This window comes from Morone saxatilis, unplaced genomic scaffold (genome assembly GCF_004916995.1).
Source record: "Morone saxatilis isolate NCDOM2014 unplaced genomic scaffold, NCSU_SB_2.0 Contig24, whole genome shotgun sequence".
NCBI lineage: Eukaryota > Metazoa > Chordata > Actinopteri > Moronidae > Morone > Morone saxatilis.
In genome coordinates this window covers 20729300-20748599 of record NW_023339807.1, presented here as the reverse complement: position 1 = coordinate 20748599, position 19300 = coordinate 20729300, and the positions used below count along the sequence as shown (strand labels likewise).

The following is a 19300-nucleotide window of genomic DNA, read 5'->3' as shown; positions in this document are numbered from 1 at the left end:
GGGGGGGGGGGGAAAGAGAGTAAGCGAAGTAATCTGACCATTTTTGGAGTCAAAATGGACTGTTCATAGTTCAACAGCATGAGAGTTAGAACTCACCTGAGGCCAGTCCAGTAATGCCGCTGTCATCTGGCCAGTCTGATTGCAGTCATCATCAATAGCCTATAAAAGCAACACAAGTCATTAAAGGAACGTAAAAGTAGAGCAAGACCTGAGTATTCACAGGATGAGAGCAGAAAGTGTGATCTGATTTTAAAGGAGAGTAGAGGGTTTTTTATTTTTAACCTGTTTGCCAAGGATGACGAGTTGAGCCTCCTCCTTCTTGGCCAATGCAGCCATGATTTTGGAGACCTGCAGCGGTCCCAAGTTTTCATAATCTTTCCCAGACACTTCCACATGAATGCCACGGTCTGCTCCCATGGCGAGGGCGGTGCGGATCGTCTCCTAAGTGACGGAGAAATATGAGTCGGGAACTTGTATTAAGGGGAATTAAAATAATTCGATGGTGCTGCGCCCAAATTAAAATTTGCCAATTTTAATTTATCTCCATATCAACAAATGTAACAATAACTACTTTAGTACCGTGCACAATACCTCCTTTCGTATGTTAAGTATGACTGTTTATGGGATTCCAACAACTGATTTAAATAAAAAAATTAAGTAAATATTGGCAAGGCCTGTCATAAGTTATTGTGAAATATTTTTTTTTATGATATCTGCAACACAGGCAGGCAATGACACATTAAAAAAGCAAAGTGATTTTTATCCAATTGCACTGCTTGATTAGGCAAAAAATGATAAGTAATCTTCAATTATTACTCTCCAATTGTTTATATATCATTCATCTTTTAATTAGTATTTGTCACATTAAATGAACACTTCATTACAGCATGATTCCGCCAAAAGATTATTAAAGATAAAGCTGAAGCGCAACAAAAAAAAAAATATATAAAAAGAATAGAAAGAACCCATCCAAAAGTAGGCCAGCAGCAAGACCACACTGTATTTCTCCAGGACATTAGTTAACAAGGCGGGGGTGCAGAGTCTGGCCCCGTCTCACCCACCTGTACTTGCTGTGGCCCGCAGCTGACAGCTACAACCTCTTTAATAAGCTTCTTCTCCTTCAGCTTGACCGCCTCCTCCACAGCGATCTCACAGAAGGGGTTCATTGAGTGCTTAACGCCATCCGTCACCACACTACTGTTGTCCGGCTTCACGCGAATCTGAGGAGGAAGAAGAAGACCCGCAGGACAGAGTCACCACAGGGGTGCCAGATGACAAACAATCCAGATTCTAGGGCACACTGTCAGACATGATGACAGGCTCACACAGGGAGTGAGCCAGCAGGGTATTGCCTCTCCTCTTTTTATTGCTCCTCAGTGCTTTACTGTTGGACAATTATAAAGAAGAACATCCTCTAAGGGCAGTAAACATTTCATCTGGAAAAAAGGTCTCGCGTTTAGAGGCATACTGTTCTGTTCTGTTCAGGCGATACACTACTTGGCCAAAAGTATGTGGACATCCAAAGTATCCAAAACAGTGAGCACTGATTGGTGCTATAACAGATTTTGGAACCAGGCTGGTACTTGATCCCATTCAGTCACAAGGTTAATAGAGAGAGGTCCAGTGCTGCCGCTGATGTTGGGCGATAAGGCCTGGTACATGACCTTATTCATGACAAAGGCATTCGGTGTGGTTGAGGTCAGAGCTCAGACAGAAGTGGGCCTTCCCCCGAGCTGTTGCCACAAAGTTGGAAGCATACTATTGTCTGTTTGTTGGCAATGTATGATGCAGCTTTAAGATTCCCCTGAAACTGAACTAACTAAAGTTAAAAAAAACACTGAAAAACAACAGCAGACAAAAAGAACACAAAAGGGGTGTCCGTATACTTCTGGCCATATTGTGAACTTGTATCATATAGCTTTACATATGCAGAATAATTATAGTCTAAAATGTTCGCAACAATTGAGCCGGATCAGTATATTAAACTAAAGGCTAAAAATATAAGTTAACATCACAGAATGATATACTGACAGAAGACGTAACAGCATGCAAAGGTGTGTATTTTCCAAACCACAGAAACGGTGAGTAAGTTAAATCCTGACACGTTTTATTTCGGTCGTCTGCCTGATAATGTTGGGAAGAAAGCTGCAGATGTGTGTCAGTACTGAGCGCTGAAACTGTGCAGATCCTGCTGGGGGCAGCTGAAGCAGGAGTGTCCCTGCTGTTACAGGAAACAGCTGATAATAGATATTGATTGTGGCGTTGTGCTTCATCTCTAGGATACAATATAAAGGTTTATTAAGGTTATTGAGGTTAACTGTATGACTGATTTTCTTACAGACTCGTTTAAGATGGGGGGGGGGGAGCCCTATAACCAATAACAAGACAGTTGGCATGTTCAGCCAGACATTAGGTTACACAACTTGCAAAACATCAACCATGCAGGTAACTAACAAGAAGTCATACACTGCAATAATCAAAAATATCCATGCTGCATCCTGTAAAGTGAGAGCAATATGGGTTTTGCTGCAGACTGCTGTTATGTGGCTCATTTACAGATCCAATATATGAACAGAAAGTTCATTTGCTCTTCTGCCACAGCCAGCTGGCCTCAGAAAAGCTATCGTTAGCTAGCAGGACCCAGAAAGTCAAGCGAGTGAGCACAGAAAACATGAATTAAAAACCCTACATACGCCCATTGAAGCAACAGAGGGATATTACCTTAACTGCGTAGTCAATGACCCGCTTAACTCCAACGAGAACACGGCCAGACATTGTAGCTGAAACGTTGAACCGGGCAGTGGTAGCAGAGGACTAACGTCAAAGAGTCACCGCAATGAACCTTCAACCATTGAGGAGAGGTCGGAATTATTTTAGGGTGATACCAGGGGAGGAAGCTGAGGGGACCGCCTACCCTTCTAGCCAATCAGAGGCTGTCAGAGTTGAACGTTCTCTAAACCGATTGGCTGAGACGCGCTTGAAGCCGTTGTTAAATTCAGCAGAGATAATCAGTCGGTGCCATGGTTTCAGTGAGTGAATGACAGATCAAACGTATTTAGGGTTTTTTGGGGAAGCGTTTTAACTGCATCTCAGTGCCCACTGTCGATTGGCGGATTGTTTTAAATGCCCGAACTGCGGGAATTACGACAAATCACCTGTGAATAATGTGGTGCTCCTCATATCTGGGTCGTAAACAAAACCGGGCGAAGAAAGGTTCCGCTTTCAGTAGGACAAAGTTCACGGCGAAGAGTAGAGTGACATAATGACGGTCAAGTCACTTGAGCTTAGGGTGACCAACAGATGCCACAAAACAAATGTGCCACAGAGAGTATGTTTGTGTAGGACAGTGTGTTTACACGTTACCAATGCTGAGAGATAAATGTTTATATTGTCCCTGTAAACTTAAATAACATTTCTTATTCTGACAATAAACAGGTTACAGGTTAGGGCTTTAGCATGTGTTACAAATATATTTTATTTGAATGCAACTTTCCCAACTCCCATGAAAATAAATACTGTAAGCATAAAATGAAGCTAAAGTTTCACAGTTCATATGGTCTTATGGGATGTTCTGCGGTAGTCACCTTTCACCAGCTTCACCCAGTTACAAGTAGTTTCCCAGTCTTTATTGTAGCTGCATTTCCTTATCTTTTGTTTTTCTTGTGATGACACATACTGCTTTCTTTAAAGCCATTTGATAAAAAATAAAAAAATCAGATTTTAGAAAAGCATCCGCCCTGCAGTGATATGACTTTTGAAGATTAGAGCCACTTGAAATGTGGGACATCGTCTCAGTATGTGGGACATGGGACAAGGGATACAAATTCTGTGCAGTCCTACATAAATTGGCACACCTGGTCACCCTCCTTCAGCTTCAAATGACATATTTCAGGTTACACATGAGTATGACTGGGAAACCTCACAGTTTATGATTTTGTTTTCATTATGTCTGGCTATTATGACATGTCTTCTAATATCAAAGATAAGTGGAGAGACGTGTAAAAACAGCATATTGGTAAATCTTTTATTTCAATGGTTTCTTGTGCATATGCCAAAACATATTTGTGTTTGCCTTGCTCTTTCCATTTTTCTTTTTCAGCCTTAAATTGATTGTTGTTCCCTTTCTTGTTTTGTAAATTGTTTTTTTTTATTTTTTTATTTATGCAAACACAGAGAGGGAACGGGAGAAAAATTAATCTGGAGATGTATGGGAGCCTCCGACAGTTGCTTTTTTTCACCACTTTAAACATAATATAATTTCAATGTAGAGAGATATAGGGAGAAACATTCATCTGAAATGACTTGCAATAAATGAATAATATAATGTATCACGAATGTTCAGCTATTGTTGAAACTGTCTATGAGAGATGTTGATTAAAATTAATGGAGGCTGTTGTTTAGGTGCTGTTAAATTGTATTGTGTTGTACTGAGAAGTATTTCTAATATTTAGTATATCCTCACTGGCATTAAATAGTGTACAGAATATTATAAATCTCCTTAAACAATTCAACAACACCACAAGCTAGAGCCTCTGATATGACCATAATGTTGAATCAACGCCTCAGTTTCAACAAAACAGAACATTATGACCTGTTGTAGCTGTTGTAATACACTGTATGAGCTATTTGTACCTACTGGCAAATCAGTGTGTTAGTTAATAAATAAAGTAAATGTACCCTCAGTCCAAATCCCTCACCAAACCCCTGCTGCTGAAGCCATTGGTGGACTATAACTATAAGTAACTAAGTTCTATTTCATATTTTTATAAAAGCTATTTTATTTCTACTTTTACTTTTTGTATAGTTTTCTATTTGTATAGATGTTAGCCAGGCTTTACCTCTAAACACTTAATTTACCTGCACATATGCAAATGTTTAATTTCTCTGCAAATGGTTAATTTCTCTGCACATATTTAATCCTCGCTGCAAAAGTCCCAATTTCCCTGCAAATGTTTTAATATTTTAGCCACCAGGTTTTAATTTAAATTCTTAAGCATTTATCCTCAAGGTTAAATTTAATGTATCGGCTACTGTGTTATTAGGTTAATTTAATTTAAAAGAAAAAAAAAAAAAAAAAAAAAAAAAAAAAAAAAAAAAAAAAAAAAAAAAACAAAAAAAAAAAAAAAAAAAAAAAAAAAAAAAAAAAAAAAAAAAAAAAAAAAAAAAAAAAAAAAAAAAAAAAAAAAAAATTGTATGTTTAATGTATCTGATGGTAATGTTTTGTATGGCTCTAGCTGGATGCTTAATTTCCCTTGGATAAATAAAGTATCTATCTATCTATCTATCTACTCATCTATCATCTATCTATCTATCTACATCTATCTATCTATCTATCTACATAAACAATTTTAGGTACTTAACTGGAGTAATTTCATTTTATGCTATTTTATACTTACTTTATCTTATAACTACATTTATTTGACCCACTTACCTTTCAGATCAAGATTTTATTCTAAAGCATTATAGTCATCATCAACCAGTTAAAGCACTGTTTATGCGTCAGAAAAATAATACACTGAGTATATTCTGCTGGTAATATTTTTGTACTGTTACTTAATTATAAGTAAAAGTCCTGCATTAACTTCCTCAACTTAAGCTGAGTATTTCTATAGCGCGGTACCACTACTGTTTACTTAAAGAGGATTTATTCCACCACTGACTAAAGCACCCTTGAGGATGGCACACTGACTGTACATAAACTGCTTTTTAAGTGTTGCTGGAAAAGTTGACTTTCCCTCGAAAATAAACTTCACAATTATAAAAAACAAACAAACACTACAAAGTGACTGACAAGGTTATGAAGAGAAACAGCGGTAAAAAGTAAAGCAGGAAAAAGACCTTAACATTAAAAAGAGCTTTGGGATGCAGACACTGCATTCTGCAAGGCACCTCAAGTCTTTTGGGGATCAGTAATAATAATGTGCATGTGTCAAAGCCTACAAACGCTTCACTTTGTTTCATGTATTACCCTGAGGACAATAAAAGATTAAATATTTGGTTTGTTTGTGAGACTTTCTGTCCTTCCCACTCTCTCTCTCTCTCTCTCTCTCCACCTCTCTCTCTCTCTCTCCACCTCTCTCTTCAGGCAACCAACATATAGTGTCCACAGGCGGTAGAAATAGACTTTGAAGGTGTTGCGGTCCCCACTGAGCTGCACACAGCTGACTGAAGCGGAGTCAGCTCGGTTCACCCAGCGGGCAGCAGCAGCAGCAGCAGCAGCAGCAGCCAGCGGCCTCCATTTTAACTCCGACGCCGAGCCATACCTCACGTGTCCTGGGCTGTCTCTCTCACATGACCCGAGTGTTTGTTCCCGTGATCAGCACTTCCATCTCCGTCTGTGACACCGAATATCACTTTTTATACTAACACTGATGGATATGCTCGAACAGAGTTTGGACACCGCAAGGTAACCGACCAAAATGGCCAACTGAGACAGGCTAGCCACAACATGCTATTTCTGATAGCTGCTTTACGACGCTAACCGAGGCCTGACCTAAAAAAAAAAACAAGTTGTTAATAGTGAATTCAAAAGGTTAAGGTAGCAAGAGAAGTGGGAGTACGGCTGTGCAGCTGATTAGTTATATCGTAGGAGACCAATGACATGATGATAATTAGCGAATGGCAATAAAACAGCTACGTTAGCTTAGGCTCGCTATTAAAACACAAACAACTGTGTTGTCAGCCTCTGTAGGTAACCTGAGGACAGTAGCAATGTTGTGTTTTACTTAGCGATTGTGCTGTTGTTTGTTGACTGGCTTCTTGCACAGCTTTTCCGCCAGTTAAGGCACAGTTTAAGATCACTAATTGCATTTATTTTTATATCCAGAACAGTCACGTATTAAGTTTTTTTTTTTTCTGCATCTGATTTGCAGCCAAGAAAAGCAAGAAGAAGAGGTTGTCCACACATCTGAAGGTAATAATTTATCCACTGAGCTGTCATTGACAACACCTGGAACAGCAGTGGTGTATGCATTGTGTATACTAGCCACAATAACGTAAACATAGATTGTGTATAATAAAATCTAGCATCCTTGGCAAACTATCTTGTTGTATTGTTTTCTTCTGCAGCTCTACTCGGGGATTGGTAGCTGTTTTTTTTTATTTTTTAGTCGTTTTCCTTCTTTTTCATTCTCACAGCTGGCTTTTCTGTCCTCTTTTCCCCTTCAGACGGAACAGGAGAAGAGCAGACAGCTGTTACTATAGCCAGTGTTCAGCAGGCTGCAGCATTTGGTGACCATAACATACAGTATCAGTTTCGCACTGAGGGTGGTCAGGTAAGTAACTAATGTATGGATTTGTACCCTGCTCATGATTGTTTTTATGCAGGTGCATGGTTTTCAGGCTAAGATTGCATCTGTTCAGCACCCCCAACAGGAAACCAGAATTTCCCCAAATGACTTTAGATGTCAGGTTGAATCAACATCCAAGTGGTGTTTGTGCAAAGACATAATTGGCACCTGCCAGAGCTTCACATTGCATATTGATAAATGTAGTATGCATAGAGCAGTAAACAACATGTCATGTCACACAGTTATGTATTTATTATTTTGAGTACTCTGTGATTCAGGTTTCTTGAGTGTTTTAGTGTAAGCACTTTTACCTCAGAGAGAAAAAAACCTGTGTTCCTCTCATGAACAGTGTTTTCTGTGTCAGGCTGTGTTTTCTTTTTACGTTATTGTGTGTTTTTCTCTGGAGGCTTAGGCTCCCTCTCCTATTCCTAAGACAAGTCAGGAGGATAGCAGGCTCTAAACTGCCTAAAGTTATGAATGTGTGTTTTTCTTTTTCTAGTCCCATGATTGACTGGTGGCCTTTGTCAAAAACCATCTCCTTGCCATCCACTAAAGGTTGTATTTACTCCAGCGGTGGTCAGTGATTGACAAAGGGACAGCGATGCAAATAAATAAACAGAAAAAGTAGTGTGCCACTCAAGTTGGTTTATCCGTATTCGGACGATTTACACTGGAGGGAATTAAGTCAGTGATCCATGTGGCTAATTTGGCGTAAACAGGGCTAGTGTGAGCGATCATGTGATTCCAGTCTGGTCTGGGATTGGCATGGGGCTGCTGTCACATGTCAGTCAGGAGGAGAGTCACATGATGGAGGAATACAAATACTGATTCTTGGAACAAACAGGCTCATTTTCTTGACTTGTTTTTAAAATTGAATCAAGCACATTCTGAAGCATAAGCATATTACATCCTGCACAATATGCTTGCGCTTCAGTGATATCCACACACTACTGAGATTAGGACTATAGTGGCAGATACTAGGCTTGGCTGAACTGAAGCAATAGATATGATAAACAAATCTACAACTCAGGTAAGGTTTTGATCTGGGTATGGTACACCGGCCATAGGGTAAATGACATAAAATACACCTGATTTCTCAGTTTTTCTCCTTCTCTTTTACTTTTGTTTCTTGCAGGTGACGTATCGTGTTGTTCAGGTGACTGACCAGAACCTTGACGGAAGAGATGATGGGGGAGGAGCGGTGAGTGTCGTCTCTACAGCCGCCTTCGCCGGGGCTCCTCAAGCCGTGGCTCAGGTATCAAAATCTGTCCCTTTTTTTATTTATCTTAGAGAACCCTCTGGTAATATGGACTCTTTTTTTAAGTCTAACTGCATGCTTGAGACTGTAAGTACTAATGCCACAGTCTTCAGGGATAAGGTCAGTGAGATTTCAGCATTTTATTATTCCAACAGTTCCCCTTGTTAATACCAATAATGAATTTATCCTGCTAATAAGTACTGTAGACACAGCCTAATGTCATTCATGCTATAAAACTCCAATGTTGTTACACCATAACAAATATGTGTAAGAGACACTATTGTACTAAGTGACATATCCCTGTGTTGTGATTAAAGCTGCAAGTGTAGGTAATTCCTTTGAGCTTGCAAACAAGCAAAGCAGCAGCAGTAGTAGTAGCGAAGCAAGTGCATGATGTCTGTCAGACACAGAGCTGCTCACAGAGATTTTAAATGCAGTTGTGAATTTGTGTATGGCAATGTTTACATTAAAAGTAGAACAAGCCATTTTTCCCGCAAGAACAGACCAGAGTTTATTCTCATTTGCAGTATACTGATGGCTTTGCTGACCTTGCTGTTATCTTTGCTAACAAGATCACTGCTACTTCTTTTTCCTCCTTTTATCCCAGCTGTCAAACAGCACTGTGTCTTGCTTGGGGGTCTAGAGGGTAGACCACTATTGAGTCTGACAGAGACTGAGGTGTGCGTTTACCTGCTGTGACTGCTCCGTTGCTACTTGTTCAAGCTCTCCTCTGTCTCTCTTATCGGTCACAGGCTGTGATCCAAAACCCTTTCAGTAATGGAGGAAGCCCAGCAGGAGAGGCGGTGGGAGGGGAGACGCGCTTCGCTTACTTCCCCGCAACCGCGGTGAGCGACGGAACTGTGTCTGTGCAGGCTGCCACGGACCCCACACTCACACAGGCGGGGGGTAAGTCAGTTCTCACGCTTAATTTGGGATGAAGTTTACCACAGTGCTATGTGGCTAATTTAGCCATTATTTTGAAAGACAAACGGGAGAGTATTAAGGACTACCGTAATGAGAGAATAACAGTATTTGTAAATGAACCCACAGCTTCGGCTGTTTTGAAACAAAGTTGGACCATACAAAGTACTGTAGATCATAAATTATGTTGTCCATTTTGTTGGGTACTGTAATTGAAATATGATTTGTGATACAGGTGGATAGAGTTTCCCGCTACAATGCCTCAGCTATTTTTGTACACTAAGGTTTTGCTCACTTTTGAATAATTAAAGATTTTCTGTCAAATCCATCAACGTATTTTGTTTAATAGAAGATTCCTTACTCAGTAATATGTGCAAAACATTGTTGCCATGGTTAGAATGCGCCTCGTGTAACAGTTCGTAAATGACACAAGACAAATATTATCAGAGGCCTAAATGAAATTAGTCACGCTGATCATATTTACTGTTTGCTTCATGTCACATGTCCACCCACTCTACTTCTCTTCCTCTTTACTGCCATATGTCGTCCCCTGGCTGTGCTAACTGTCCTTGTGGTTACATGGTAGTGATCCAGGCGTAAATGTGCCTGTCAGTGAGGGTGTTCGGGGCTTGGTCGACCTGGAGAGCAGATTGTAGCTCTCTGGCTCTGTTATACACAACCAGCATCTGCTTGTTCTGGCATTCTGTGTCCAGAAGCTGTTTGGCATTTTTGCTGGAAAAATGGAAACAATTGATCAGTTATCCATATAATTGCAGATTAATCAATTAGGCAATTAACAGAAAATGTGACTCATTGCAGCTCTATTGAGGCACACGCAGGGTAAAGAAGAGCTGGCCACAAAACAAATGGATAATGGATAATAAACCATGTTTGTTACGCTACACAAATTTAATCCAAGTACGAAGACACGGCACTCAACGATTCATAGTAATATACCATCTGCCCTGCCTGGTAGTTTTAAAGCTTCTATTTTTAAGTTTTAGCTCATAAACTCAGAACATCTTTCCCAGCTAAGCACTATAGTTCAGTCATTCTCTGAAAAGAACAATGCCCAGGCACTATCACGGTTCATACGGGGTTATTTTATGTTCCTTCAAGGAGGGAGCCGTCCCTGAATCTTTGAGTTTTTTGATCAACTTCGCTCTAGTAGGTTTTTAAAATTCTATTCAATCCATTACTGAGGCCTTTTAAGCTAATGCAGCACATCCACACACCCCGCCTGTCTCTCTCTTTCTCCAGCCGTTCATTGTGTGTTGTACTTACATCACATGACACGCACCCAGAGAAGTCAGGCGCCAATTGACGCACCTCAATTATAACATGTGTGATATACGCTAGGTGCAACAGAAGAAAACGACAAAAACTGCAGGGTTTTGGGCGTTTGGTGTGGTTTTTCTTTTTTGAGTGTTGTGAGTGGCTGCCTGCTGACGAAACAGAAGGAGGAGAAGAACAAGAGGTTTCTTTGCTGTGGGTTACGGCTGAAGCCAGGGCCTTGCAGGAGGAAGTGGGCTGCTGTCTTTATCTTCTCTGAGCCTGGGGCAGTTTAAGCAGGCATGACATACTGGCTGAGGAGTGCACTGTAGGGTGTAGGTGGAGAGTACTTCACAAACTGCCATCTCCTATGAGGTGAGGGATAGTGGAAGATAGTGCACTAGGCTCTGGCAATGAACCACATTCTTGCAAGACTGGATCCAGGGGCGGGAAGAGCCTGACCTTTCTGTCACATTAAGTGTTGACTGTGTGTAAGCATCATGTTTTTTTTCAACAGTATTCATCCACCTTTTTTATTATTATTTTTTTTAAAAGGAGCATGTCAGATAGAACAGATTTTCACCTGGATTTTATGAATCCAAACATTTAATGTTTCTTGCTGCGCTCACGACACTGTAAACTCAATTTTTACAAAATGAGCTAATAGATATTGAAGTGCAGAATAGAGCTGCTGGGCACAGGAGTCCCTCATCATAAGTTGTTTATTTGTTGTTGTTTTTTTTTAAATGGATAAACTACAGGCTGTTTGGAGATCTGAAACTAATGAGCCCCATTGATGTGTTGTGGCTGTGTCAAGGAATTACATGCCCTGCTATTTGGTGTTACTGGGGATGGGTTTGTGTAAAGGGACCTTAATTGTTGGGCTGATGCATTGAAAATAAGCAGAAGCAGCGCTGAGAGGCACAGTTTCTGCATGCCTTACAGTGGACTATGTGCATTGAGCATTCAATTATATATTTCAAGCTTTGTTGTGAATGTCTCAGGGGCTGGGAGAAAGGGAGTCTTGGCAGTCTGTGTTGATTTTACATGAGAGAGAAGGCTTCCAGCAGTGTAAACATTATTTTGCGTGCGCCCATGAGGTTATTTTTTAAATATTGAATACACTCTTATTTGCTTTGAGAGATTTCATTAGAGCAACAAGACCCAGTCTTTCATGCCACGTCTTTTTCCTCATTGATAACTGATAACTCCCATGCCTTCCACAGGTCAGTTTTATGTGATGATGACCCCCCCTGATGTAATTCAGACAGGCACTCCACGAACCATCGCACCCCGCACACAGCCCTACCCCGCGTGAGTATCAGCTCCATCAGTTGCTGTTTGGGAAAAGGAGACAAGATTGATATTGCAGTCTGAGACACAGCTATTTCTGAAAACAAACGTCAGTTCTTGTAAAACACTGTTTTTATCCTGCATATAAATGCCACTCTGTGATTTCAGCAGACAACTTGTGAATTGCTCAGTTGAAGTTTGAAGTTGTAAATTTTGGTTAAAGTTTAAAAGTGGGGCAAATTGCTTTTTAAATGTTTAATGTTCAGACCCATTCGCAGCTGTTCATTAACTTTTAGATTTTAGAATCTTTAGAACGCATTTGGCAGAGTGGGTCTGCTCTTGTGACGCTGCAGAACAAATCTGTACAAGCTTGACACAGACTTATTTCACTTCAAGAAACCCCACCCTGCAAAGCCCAAGATACACAACATTTAAATGAACATCAACACATATTGAGTGAACAAGGCATGCTGAATTCATTTAAATCTAAATGCTAATGCACGGGGAGGGTGGGGAAGTGGTGGGAGTTCAATTGCTGGGAAATGGGCAGGGATGTGGTTTTTAGCGGATGTGTATGCAGAGAGAAAGAGCACCAAAACCTGTTTATATGGCATGTCTAGCTGTTTGAGATCGATCTGGTAGATCAATGATTGGATCTTACATGGTTGTGTGACTACAAAACAATTTAACAAACCTATTTAAACTACCATGAGGCTCAGTTTATGCAAACAAAGTCCTACGGTAGTTGTCTTTAACGTTTACCACAGACTGTGTGTCTGCCCAGGGACTCTTCCTCATCTCTCTCCTGAGTTTGCTGTGAAGGTTGATTTTTATATCAAGGATCTTTATTTTAGCCCAGCCTGGTTGGCCTGTTTGCTCCTTCTTCCAAAATCTTCTTATGTTATTTATCTCTAAAATTCACAACATGCATCATTATAATCATGCAACAAAAAAGGGATCCATCTCAGACTTTCTCCAACTGTTAGCTCCATGCTGGTGATTGCTGTTATTAAGATAATCAGCAGGCTCACCTAAGCAAAGACAAACTGAGCTGTCATCTTCATTGCATGATACCAGCCTGGTTCTGGCCTACCACAAATACATCATTCAGAAAAGCAATTCCAGCCAGCTTTATTTCACATTCTGGGTTCACTTAAGTGCCAAAAACACATGAGCCATGAGTAAGGATGCAGTTTTATTTAAGTTCATGTAACTGTTTTGTCCAGGGTTTAGTAAAAGCCAAAGCACAGCCATTTGCTCGTTTGGTCACCCAAAATGAACACATGACCCGTTATCAAATTGAGTTAGCACCGACCTAAGTGAATATTCCTCCATTCTCCAACAGGCCTTTAACTTAACCTTTAACTCGTGAAACTGACATGACATACCATATTAACACTGGTTGTGCTAGGTAGCCCATAAGCTCCCGTTTTCCTCCTCATTATGATAGTTATTTAAAAAAAAACACACACAAACAGGAGGCACCACACTAGTAGCTGTCTCTGCCTTGCATCATTATCATTTGTCACTTTGGGTATATACAGTATACAGTTCGACAACTAGTAAGTTGACTGCTTCTGTGAATTTTAAGAACTTCCGATGTCTCCCAGATTTAAGCTCCTTTGTTGTGGGCAGCATTACGGGGAGTTCTAGATCCGCCCTAAATTTGGCAGCAGCTCTGCCGTCTGTGATGTTGCTTGATATTCACAGTGTACAACAGACTGCATTCCAGTCAAGAGTAAAGCACAATCTTTATTGCAGTGTACGTCTGCATTGCCATGTGTTGAAAGTGAATTGTTTATTTCGTCTCTCAGAATGCATATCTGCAATGTTTGTTTCTATTAATTTCCTCTCCCATGAATAATTTATGATTTTTGACACAAGCCTCAGTTATATTCAAGTGTAAACTAATGAACAGTGACATAATCGTTGATTTGTGAGTAAAATGAATGAAAACTTGCCACCCTATCTGCCGTTCGCAGAGAGGAAAACGAGCTGCTGCAGCATGAAGGTTTAAACTGGTGAGGACAGTTTCCACATTTCTCCCACACTCCTTTTTTATTTTTTTACAGCAAATGAACTAATCAAATGAAATCACAAGAAGAGAGAAGAAGCACACAAACCTCTGCCCTCCTCTCCTCTCTACCCCTCCCTCCCTCTCATAAGTCCCTGGTGATTCTTCCTGCTCTTGATGTGTGAGACACAGATGTAGCATTTCTTCAGTGCTGACCCTGATCCATTGTTGTTAGTTGTGCTTGTGGCGAATGTATTTCTCCATTAGGACTTAGAAATGAGGTCATTGTTCTCCATCTGGAAACAAATGGCTTGCTCCACACTTTATTTTAGTATCATTTTCAAAGTGTCCTCTGTCTTAGTTGTTTGAGTTTTGTTCTCATCTAGCCTAGTTTTGAATAAGTTAGTTTTAAAACTAATTAGACACTGAGGTTTTTATAAACTGGAATTAATATTGGGAGAAACAACGTTATTGAACACAATGTGTTGCCAGTTTCACCATATCTCCTCCACATAATTAATTGCACATAAGTGGTTATATGTCACTAAGGCTCATCTTCGCTCATATCATCCATTTCGAGAATATCAAGCCCAAGGTGCAGTCACTTGTATCTCAATGTACACTTAACTGACTCATTGTCCAGGCCCCAGCTTGGTTTAACACCTAGCCTAATGAAAGGGGAGTGCAGAAGGAGTGACAATTGCATTTCTCTTTCGAGGATCAATATAAGAATATACAATCTTAGTCCTCTTCTACATCCATGCTTTAAATTATATGAATAAAGCACTTCAGCGGTGGGGTTGTGTACTGCTACTATTCTGATTTCTCTGGCAACAATAACTCTCGGGAGCACTTAAATGAGTTGGGCCTCTAAGTTCTGAAAGGGAGGGGAAAAGACATTCCTCCAGGCCTGTACATTTAGTTATTCATACAGTCATCCACATTTTTTTACACTCTGCCGAAGAGTACTGTTGGGCTGAATCCATTATACAGCTGAAATCCCATTAAGATGCGTTGAGATACAAGAGAGACTGCAGTTTGGCTTGGCTGACTATCTCAAACGGAGATATCAGTAGTCGAGTTGTGTTGATGGGTCGCAAATTCACTGCTGTAGAATAAAGATGTGTCGTAGAGGGACCGACAAGGAACAAGAATGACCTTACAGGACATTATTAAACTTTACGCCATGAGCAAGCAGAAATGCATCCGAGAAATGTTACATTATTTTTCCTACTAGATTTTCTGTAGAAAAGATATTTTCTGCACTGTTTCTGTTCGTTTGCATTGTTTATTGATTCATTTGAAATAGGGTGAGTTAAGTATTGTCTGTTCCATTAGTGAGACAAGAACATGGTTGAAATATTCAGTAGGCCACCTATATAATTATACGTGAGTGTGTTATTGGCCTGTTCATGTCGTAGTGGGTGGTTGGATAAGTCTCCCTGTCACGTCTCAGGGACTTAATTAACAGAATACCTCAGGGAAGACACAGAGACAAGAGACAATTGTGTCATTAGCCATACACCCAGACTCCAATAGACAGCATCTGGTTTTCTACAATGTTGTAATTTAACAGCATAATAAAGCAGAGAGCTCCCTATGGGCCACACCTGGGAGAAGGACAGCCAACAAGAATAAGAAGGTTTGACGGGTCTCAGGATTCCAGTCAAAGCAGCGCAGCTTCAGGCCACTGAGGGCTTCAGGACTGCATCTGTGGCCTCATATGGCTGTGCATCTTTCAGTAATTCCAACAAAGGCACTACACAACTTCAGAGGCTCCTGTTTAAGAGGCGCACTGGTAGTGGTGAGGGCTGTAATTACAAAAGGCCTAAATTGAAAGATAACTGAAGAATAGTTTTTAATATGCACAGGATTAGGTGAATTTGGGGGGTTGGTTTGGATTTGTGTCTGATTGTAGGGTAGTCAAAGATGGGAGATATTGTATTGTATGAAAAGTGTTTTTTCCCTGTCTGTCTGTAGGAAAATGGATGGACCGCGAACACCAAGAGATGAAAGGAGAAGAGCGCAACATAATGAAGGTGGGTAATTAGTTATGATTGTGGCTTTTGATTTCATCAGACGGTGCAACACAATGCAGCGTGGTGCCTAAATGCGGCGTTTTTGTTGAAATAAAATCACCATGCCCTGTCAAAATATTCTAGGAATAGATAATAATATATGTTTCCGAACTGGCCACCAGAGGTTGCTGTTGAGCTGTCATAGTCATGCAGTATTTGGTACCTGTAGTGCACCCAATGAAATGACGAAATCTAGGAAATGAAAAATGAAATGAAAATGCTGCTTGTATTTTTATATTTTTATTTAATTTTTTTTCTCACTTGTTTTTATTCTAAACATTCCATCAGTTGAGCGGCGGCGAAGAGACAAGATCAACAACTGGATTGTCACGCTTTCCAAGATCATCCCAGACTGCAGTATGGACAGCACCAAGACTGGAGCAGTAAGCAATCTTACTTGACTCTACACGGTTGCTACCTTTTTACTGACGTTTCTGTTTTTAATGGTCACCATTCAACTTTGTGATGGCATCTCTGTCCCTCTAGAGCAAAGGAGGCATCCTGTCCAAAGCTTGTGATTACATCCGTGAGCTGAGGCAGAGCAACCAGCGACTGCAGGAGAGTCTGAAGGAAGTGGAGAGGATACAAGTGGACAATGAGTTGTGCAGGCAGCAGGTATGAATATCAAGTGAAGTTTCTTGGACTTCAGTTATGGGTAAAGAAGGTCTATGAATGGTAATGTCAAAATGTTCCTTTGAGGTGGGTGGGTGTTGCAGATAAATAAAGTCACATATAATAAGGTGGCTATAGTGGGCTGCATATGTGTCTATGAAGATTGCTTGTGCATTGAATAGATTAGTTTGCTTTAGAGTGTGTTGCAGCATCCTTTCACTTAAGTCTCAGAAGCATGAAATCCTTGTAGCCCCATATGCATCTTCATTACTCCAAAACAAATGCCCTGAGACTTCAGCCTGTATAACTGATCATCACAGCCTGACAAAGAGGTTCAGAGAGTTTGCACTCATATAATGAGAAGTGTTACCTGAAATCAGCGCTTTGAGAGACTGTGGGAATAATATACACAGGGGTTGTGTGAGAACTAACTGCATGCTAATGCACTCAAAGTATTGTGAAATCTTGCAGCTCTGAAGCTGCCACATCTCCCCATTGAGTCCCAGGCCTGCAAGGCATTCAGCAATATATTCTTATTCTGATGCTCAAAGCTCAATATCCTTTCCTCAGTCCACCGGTGGGAAGGCAGGGAATTCAGGATGCACCCATGGGAAATGTAGCAGCGATGACATACCTCAAGATTTGATAATCCAGTTGCTTGTGGACAGGGGTGTCTTTGAAAAGAGCTGCACATACTACTCTTTAATCCCAGGAATTGAAGAGCCCTGTGTGTACATTACAAACAGCCAGCACTCTCTGTCTTCAAATGAAAAAGTTTGGTCTATAAACTTGGAGCTATATTAAGCTGTTACTGGGATGATGTTGATGAGATTTTTTTTGTCCTTTGTTCTTAAGATTGAAGAGTTGAAGAATGAGAATGCTTTGCTCCGAGCGCAACTCCAGCAACACGGCATCGAGATGGTTGGAGAGACACCACCGCAGTGAAGCAGAGACAAAAAAAAAAACAGGGAGGGGCACTACCACCCAGGCATACAACCGATGCTGTGGAAAAGATGGCGAGAAGATCAAAAAAAAGGACTTGTGAAGATCACTTTCTGGGTCCCCAGGTTGCGATCCCTTCACTGGCCAATTGTGGCTGTACTTGACTGTTCCAATCCTATTGAGATAACCACCTGTTACAACCCGGTAGAAATGTGCTCCAAGAAAATATACCCACTGACCACCATCAGAGTGCTTTGCTAGCACCAGCTTTGAAAGAGAACCTCTTCTGAACTCCTCCCTTGTTTTGTATTTATGTAGCCTCACTCATGGACTATGATGTTTTTCATTTAATTTTGTTACCCGTCAGTGTATTTTCCCCCCAAATTATTAATTTTGACTTAGTTCATGCTTTTATTCTGTTTGTGTTTTTGAGTTCTGTATTAATATGTTGTTTTTAGCTGCTTTAATTTATTAGTCTGCTTGCTGACACAAGCCTTGATGGAGACCAGTTACATTGAAGCTCATGCACCCCAGAGAAGCAGATTGAATTTTAAGTGAGAAAACATCAAAGTATGCAAAACATTATGATTGTACAGACAGAAATAATGTGACACACATAGCTTACCTACACCCAAAGATGAACAAGGCGCTGTGCTGGTCTATGCTTCTGGGCTGATTTATGTAAATATGACTTCTCATGTTTTAATACAGATGTTACAGAATGTTAGAGCAGATTATCTCTGGGAGTAAACAATCAATAACTCATTAACTTCATGCTGGCCCTTTGTCATGATGTGTGCTATCCTGGAGCTTGATTTGACAAAAGAGTGCTATACTTGAATTGTTGGGCATTTGCTTAACCAGAAAAACAACTCAAAAGTCAACAAAATAATTTGTAAAGAACCAACTGTTCAAATGCTATTTAGTTACAAATTGAAATGTACAAGTGCAGAACTTGAACAACAATTGACAAACCCAGTGCGCTGGATTGTGGACTCGAGAGAAGAGTGGTGCAAATTCCAACTTTTGCCAAACTATATATAGGTACTGTGGGTTTTATTTTCATCTTTTGTTCATGTGTAATTTACCGGTGTCTCAATACGTGTAAGAATAATCCCCACATGTTTCATTTCAAGCTGTTTGCTCTATTTTGGTATTGCAACACTTCAAATGGAGCTCAACGCACAAGGGGGGGAGGCACCCTGGAGAGCAGTACTCAAAGACTCTCTGCTCACTATGGAAAAGGAGTACACAGAAATTCTGTGTTGCGCTTCTTAGTTGAGCACAACTCGTTCTCCATGAAAAGACGGAATAGTTGGAAAGTGGGAAACTTGGAAATGATCTCACATATTTCTCCACCCACTCAGGCAAACAATAAGTAAACTGTAATTGGTTGTACAAACAGCAAAAGCCAATATTAACATTGTTGATGATTTTGTGAATGAATATACATGATGTATTTTTGTTCCGCTTTGGGCGATGTGAGTGAAAGTGGAAGAGAGATCAAGCTTCGGAGCCACTTATTAGAGCATGATTGCTTCTCCCTGTGTCAACAGCTCAGGATCCAGCAAAGCAAAACCAACATTCAGACCCCTGGCAAAATCAGGCAGACTATCACATT

At 40.4% G+C, this 19300-nt stretch overlaps 2 protein-coding genes across 3 annotated transcripts in view; one reads left to right on the top strand and one right to left on the bottom strand.

Moving 5' to 3' along the window:
- The window catches only part of etfb (electron transfer flavoprotein subunit beta), a 5605-nt gene extending 2737 nt beyond the window's left edge, over window positions 1–2868 (bottom strand). The window contains exons 1-4 of the mRNA XM_035672843.1: window positions 2722–2868; window positions 1062–1220; window positions 283–441; window positions 97–159 (exon numbers count right to left, since the gene is read on the bottom strand). Coding sequence (XP_035528736.1) covers window positions 97–159; window positions 283–441; window positions 1062–1220; window positions 2722–2775 — 435 coding nt within the window. The 5' untranslated portion in view covers window positions 2776–2868. The remainder of the gene's footprint in view (window positions 1–96; window positions 160–282; window positions 442–1061; window positions 1221–2721) is intronic.
- A 3263-nt stretch (window positions 2869–6131) lies between these two features.
- On the top strand, window positions 6132–18453 carry LOC118335649 (upstream stimulatory factor 2). Of its 2 annotated transcripts, XM_035672058.1 has the most exons (11): window positions 6132–6406; window positions 6873–6913; window positions 7168–7274; window positions 8425–8544; window positions 9300–9453; window positions 11967–12054; window positions 14016–14054; window positions 16028–16086; window positions 16414–16508; window positions 16612–16740; window positions 17593–18453. In XM_035672058.1, exons 1-11 carry the CDS (start codon window positions 6372–6374, stop codon window positions 17680–17682), a joined length of 957 nt encoding a protein of 318 aa, XP_035527951.1. In that variant the 5' UTR covers window positions 6132–6371; the 3' UTR covers window positions 17683–18453. The 2 variants fall into 2 exon arrangements, with proteins under 2 accessions (XP_035527951.1, XP_035527952.1); XM_035672059.1 differs by lacking the exon at window positions 14016–14054 and having other exon boundaries at window positions 6135–6406.
- The last annotated feature ends 847 nt before the right edge of the window (window positions 18454–19300 follow it).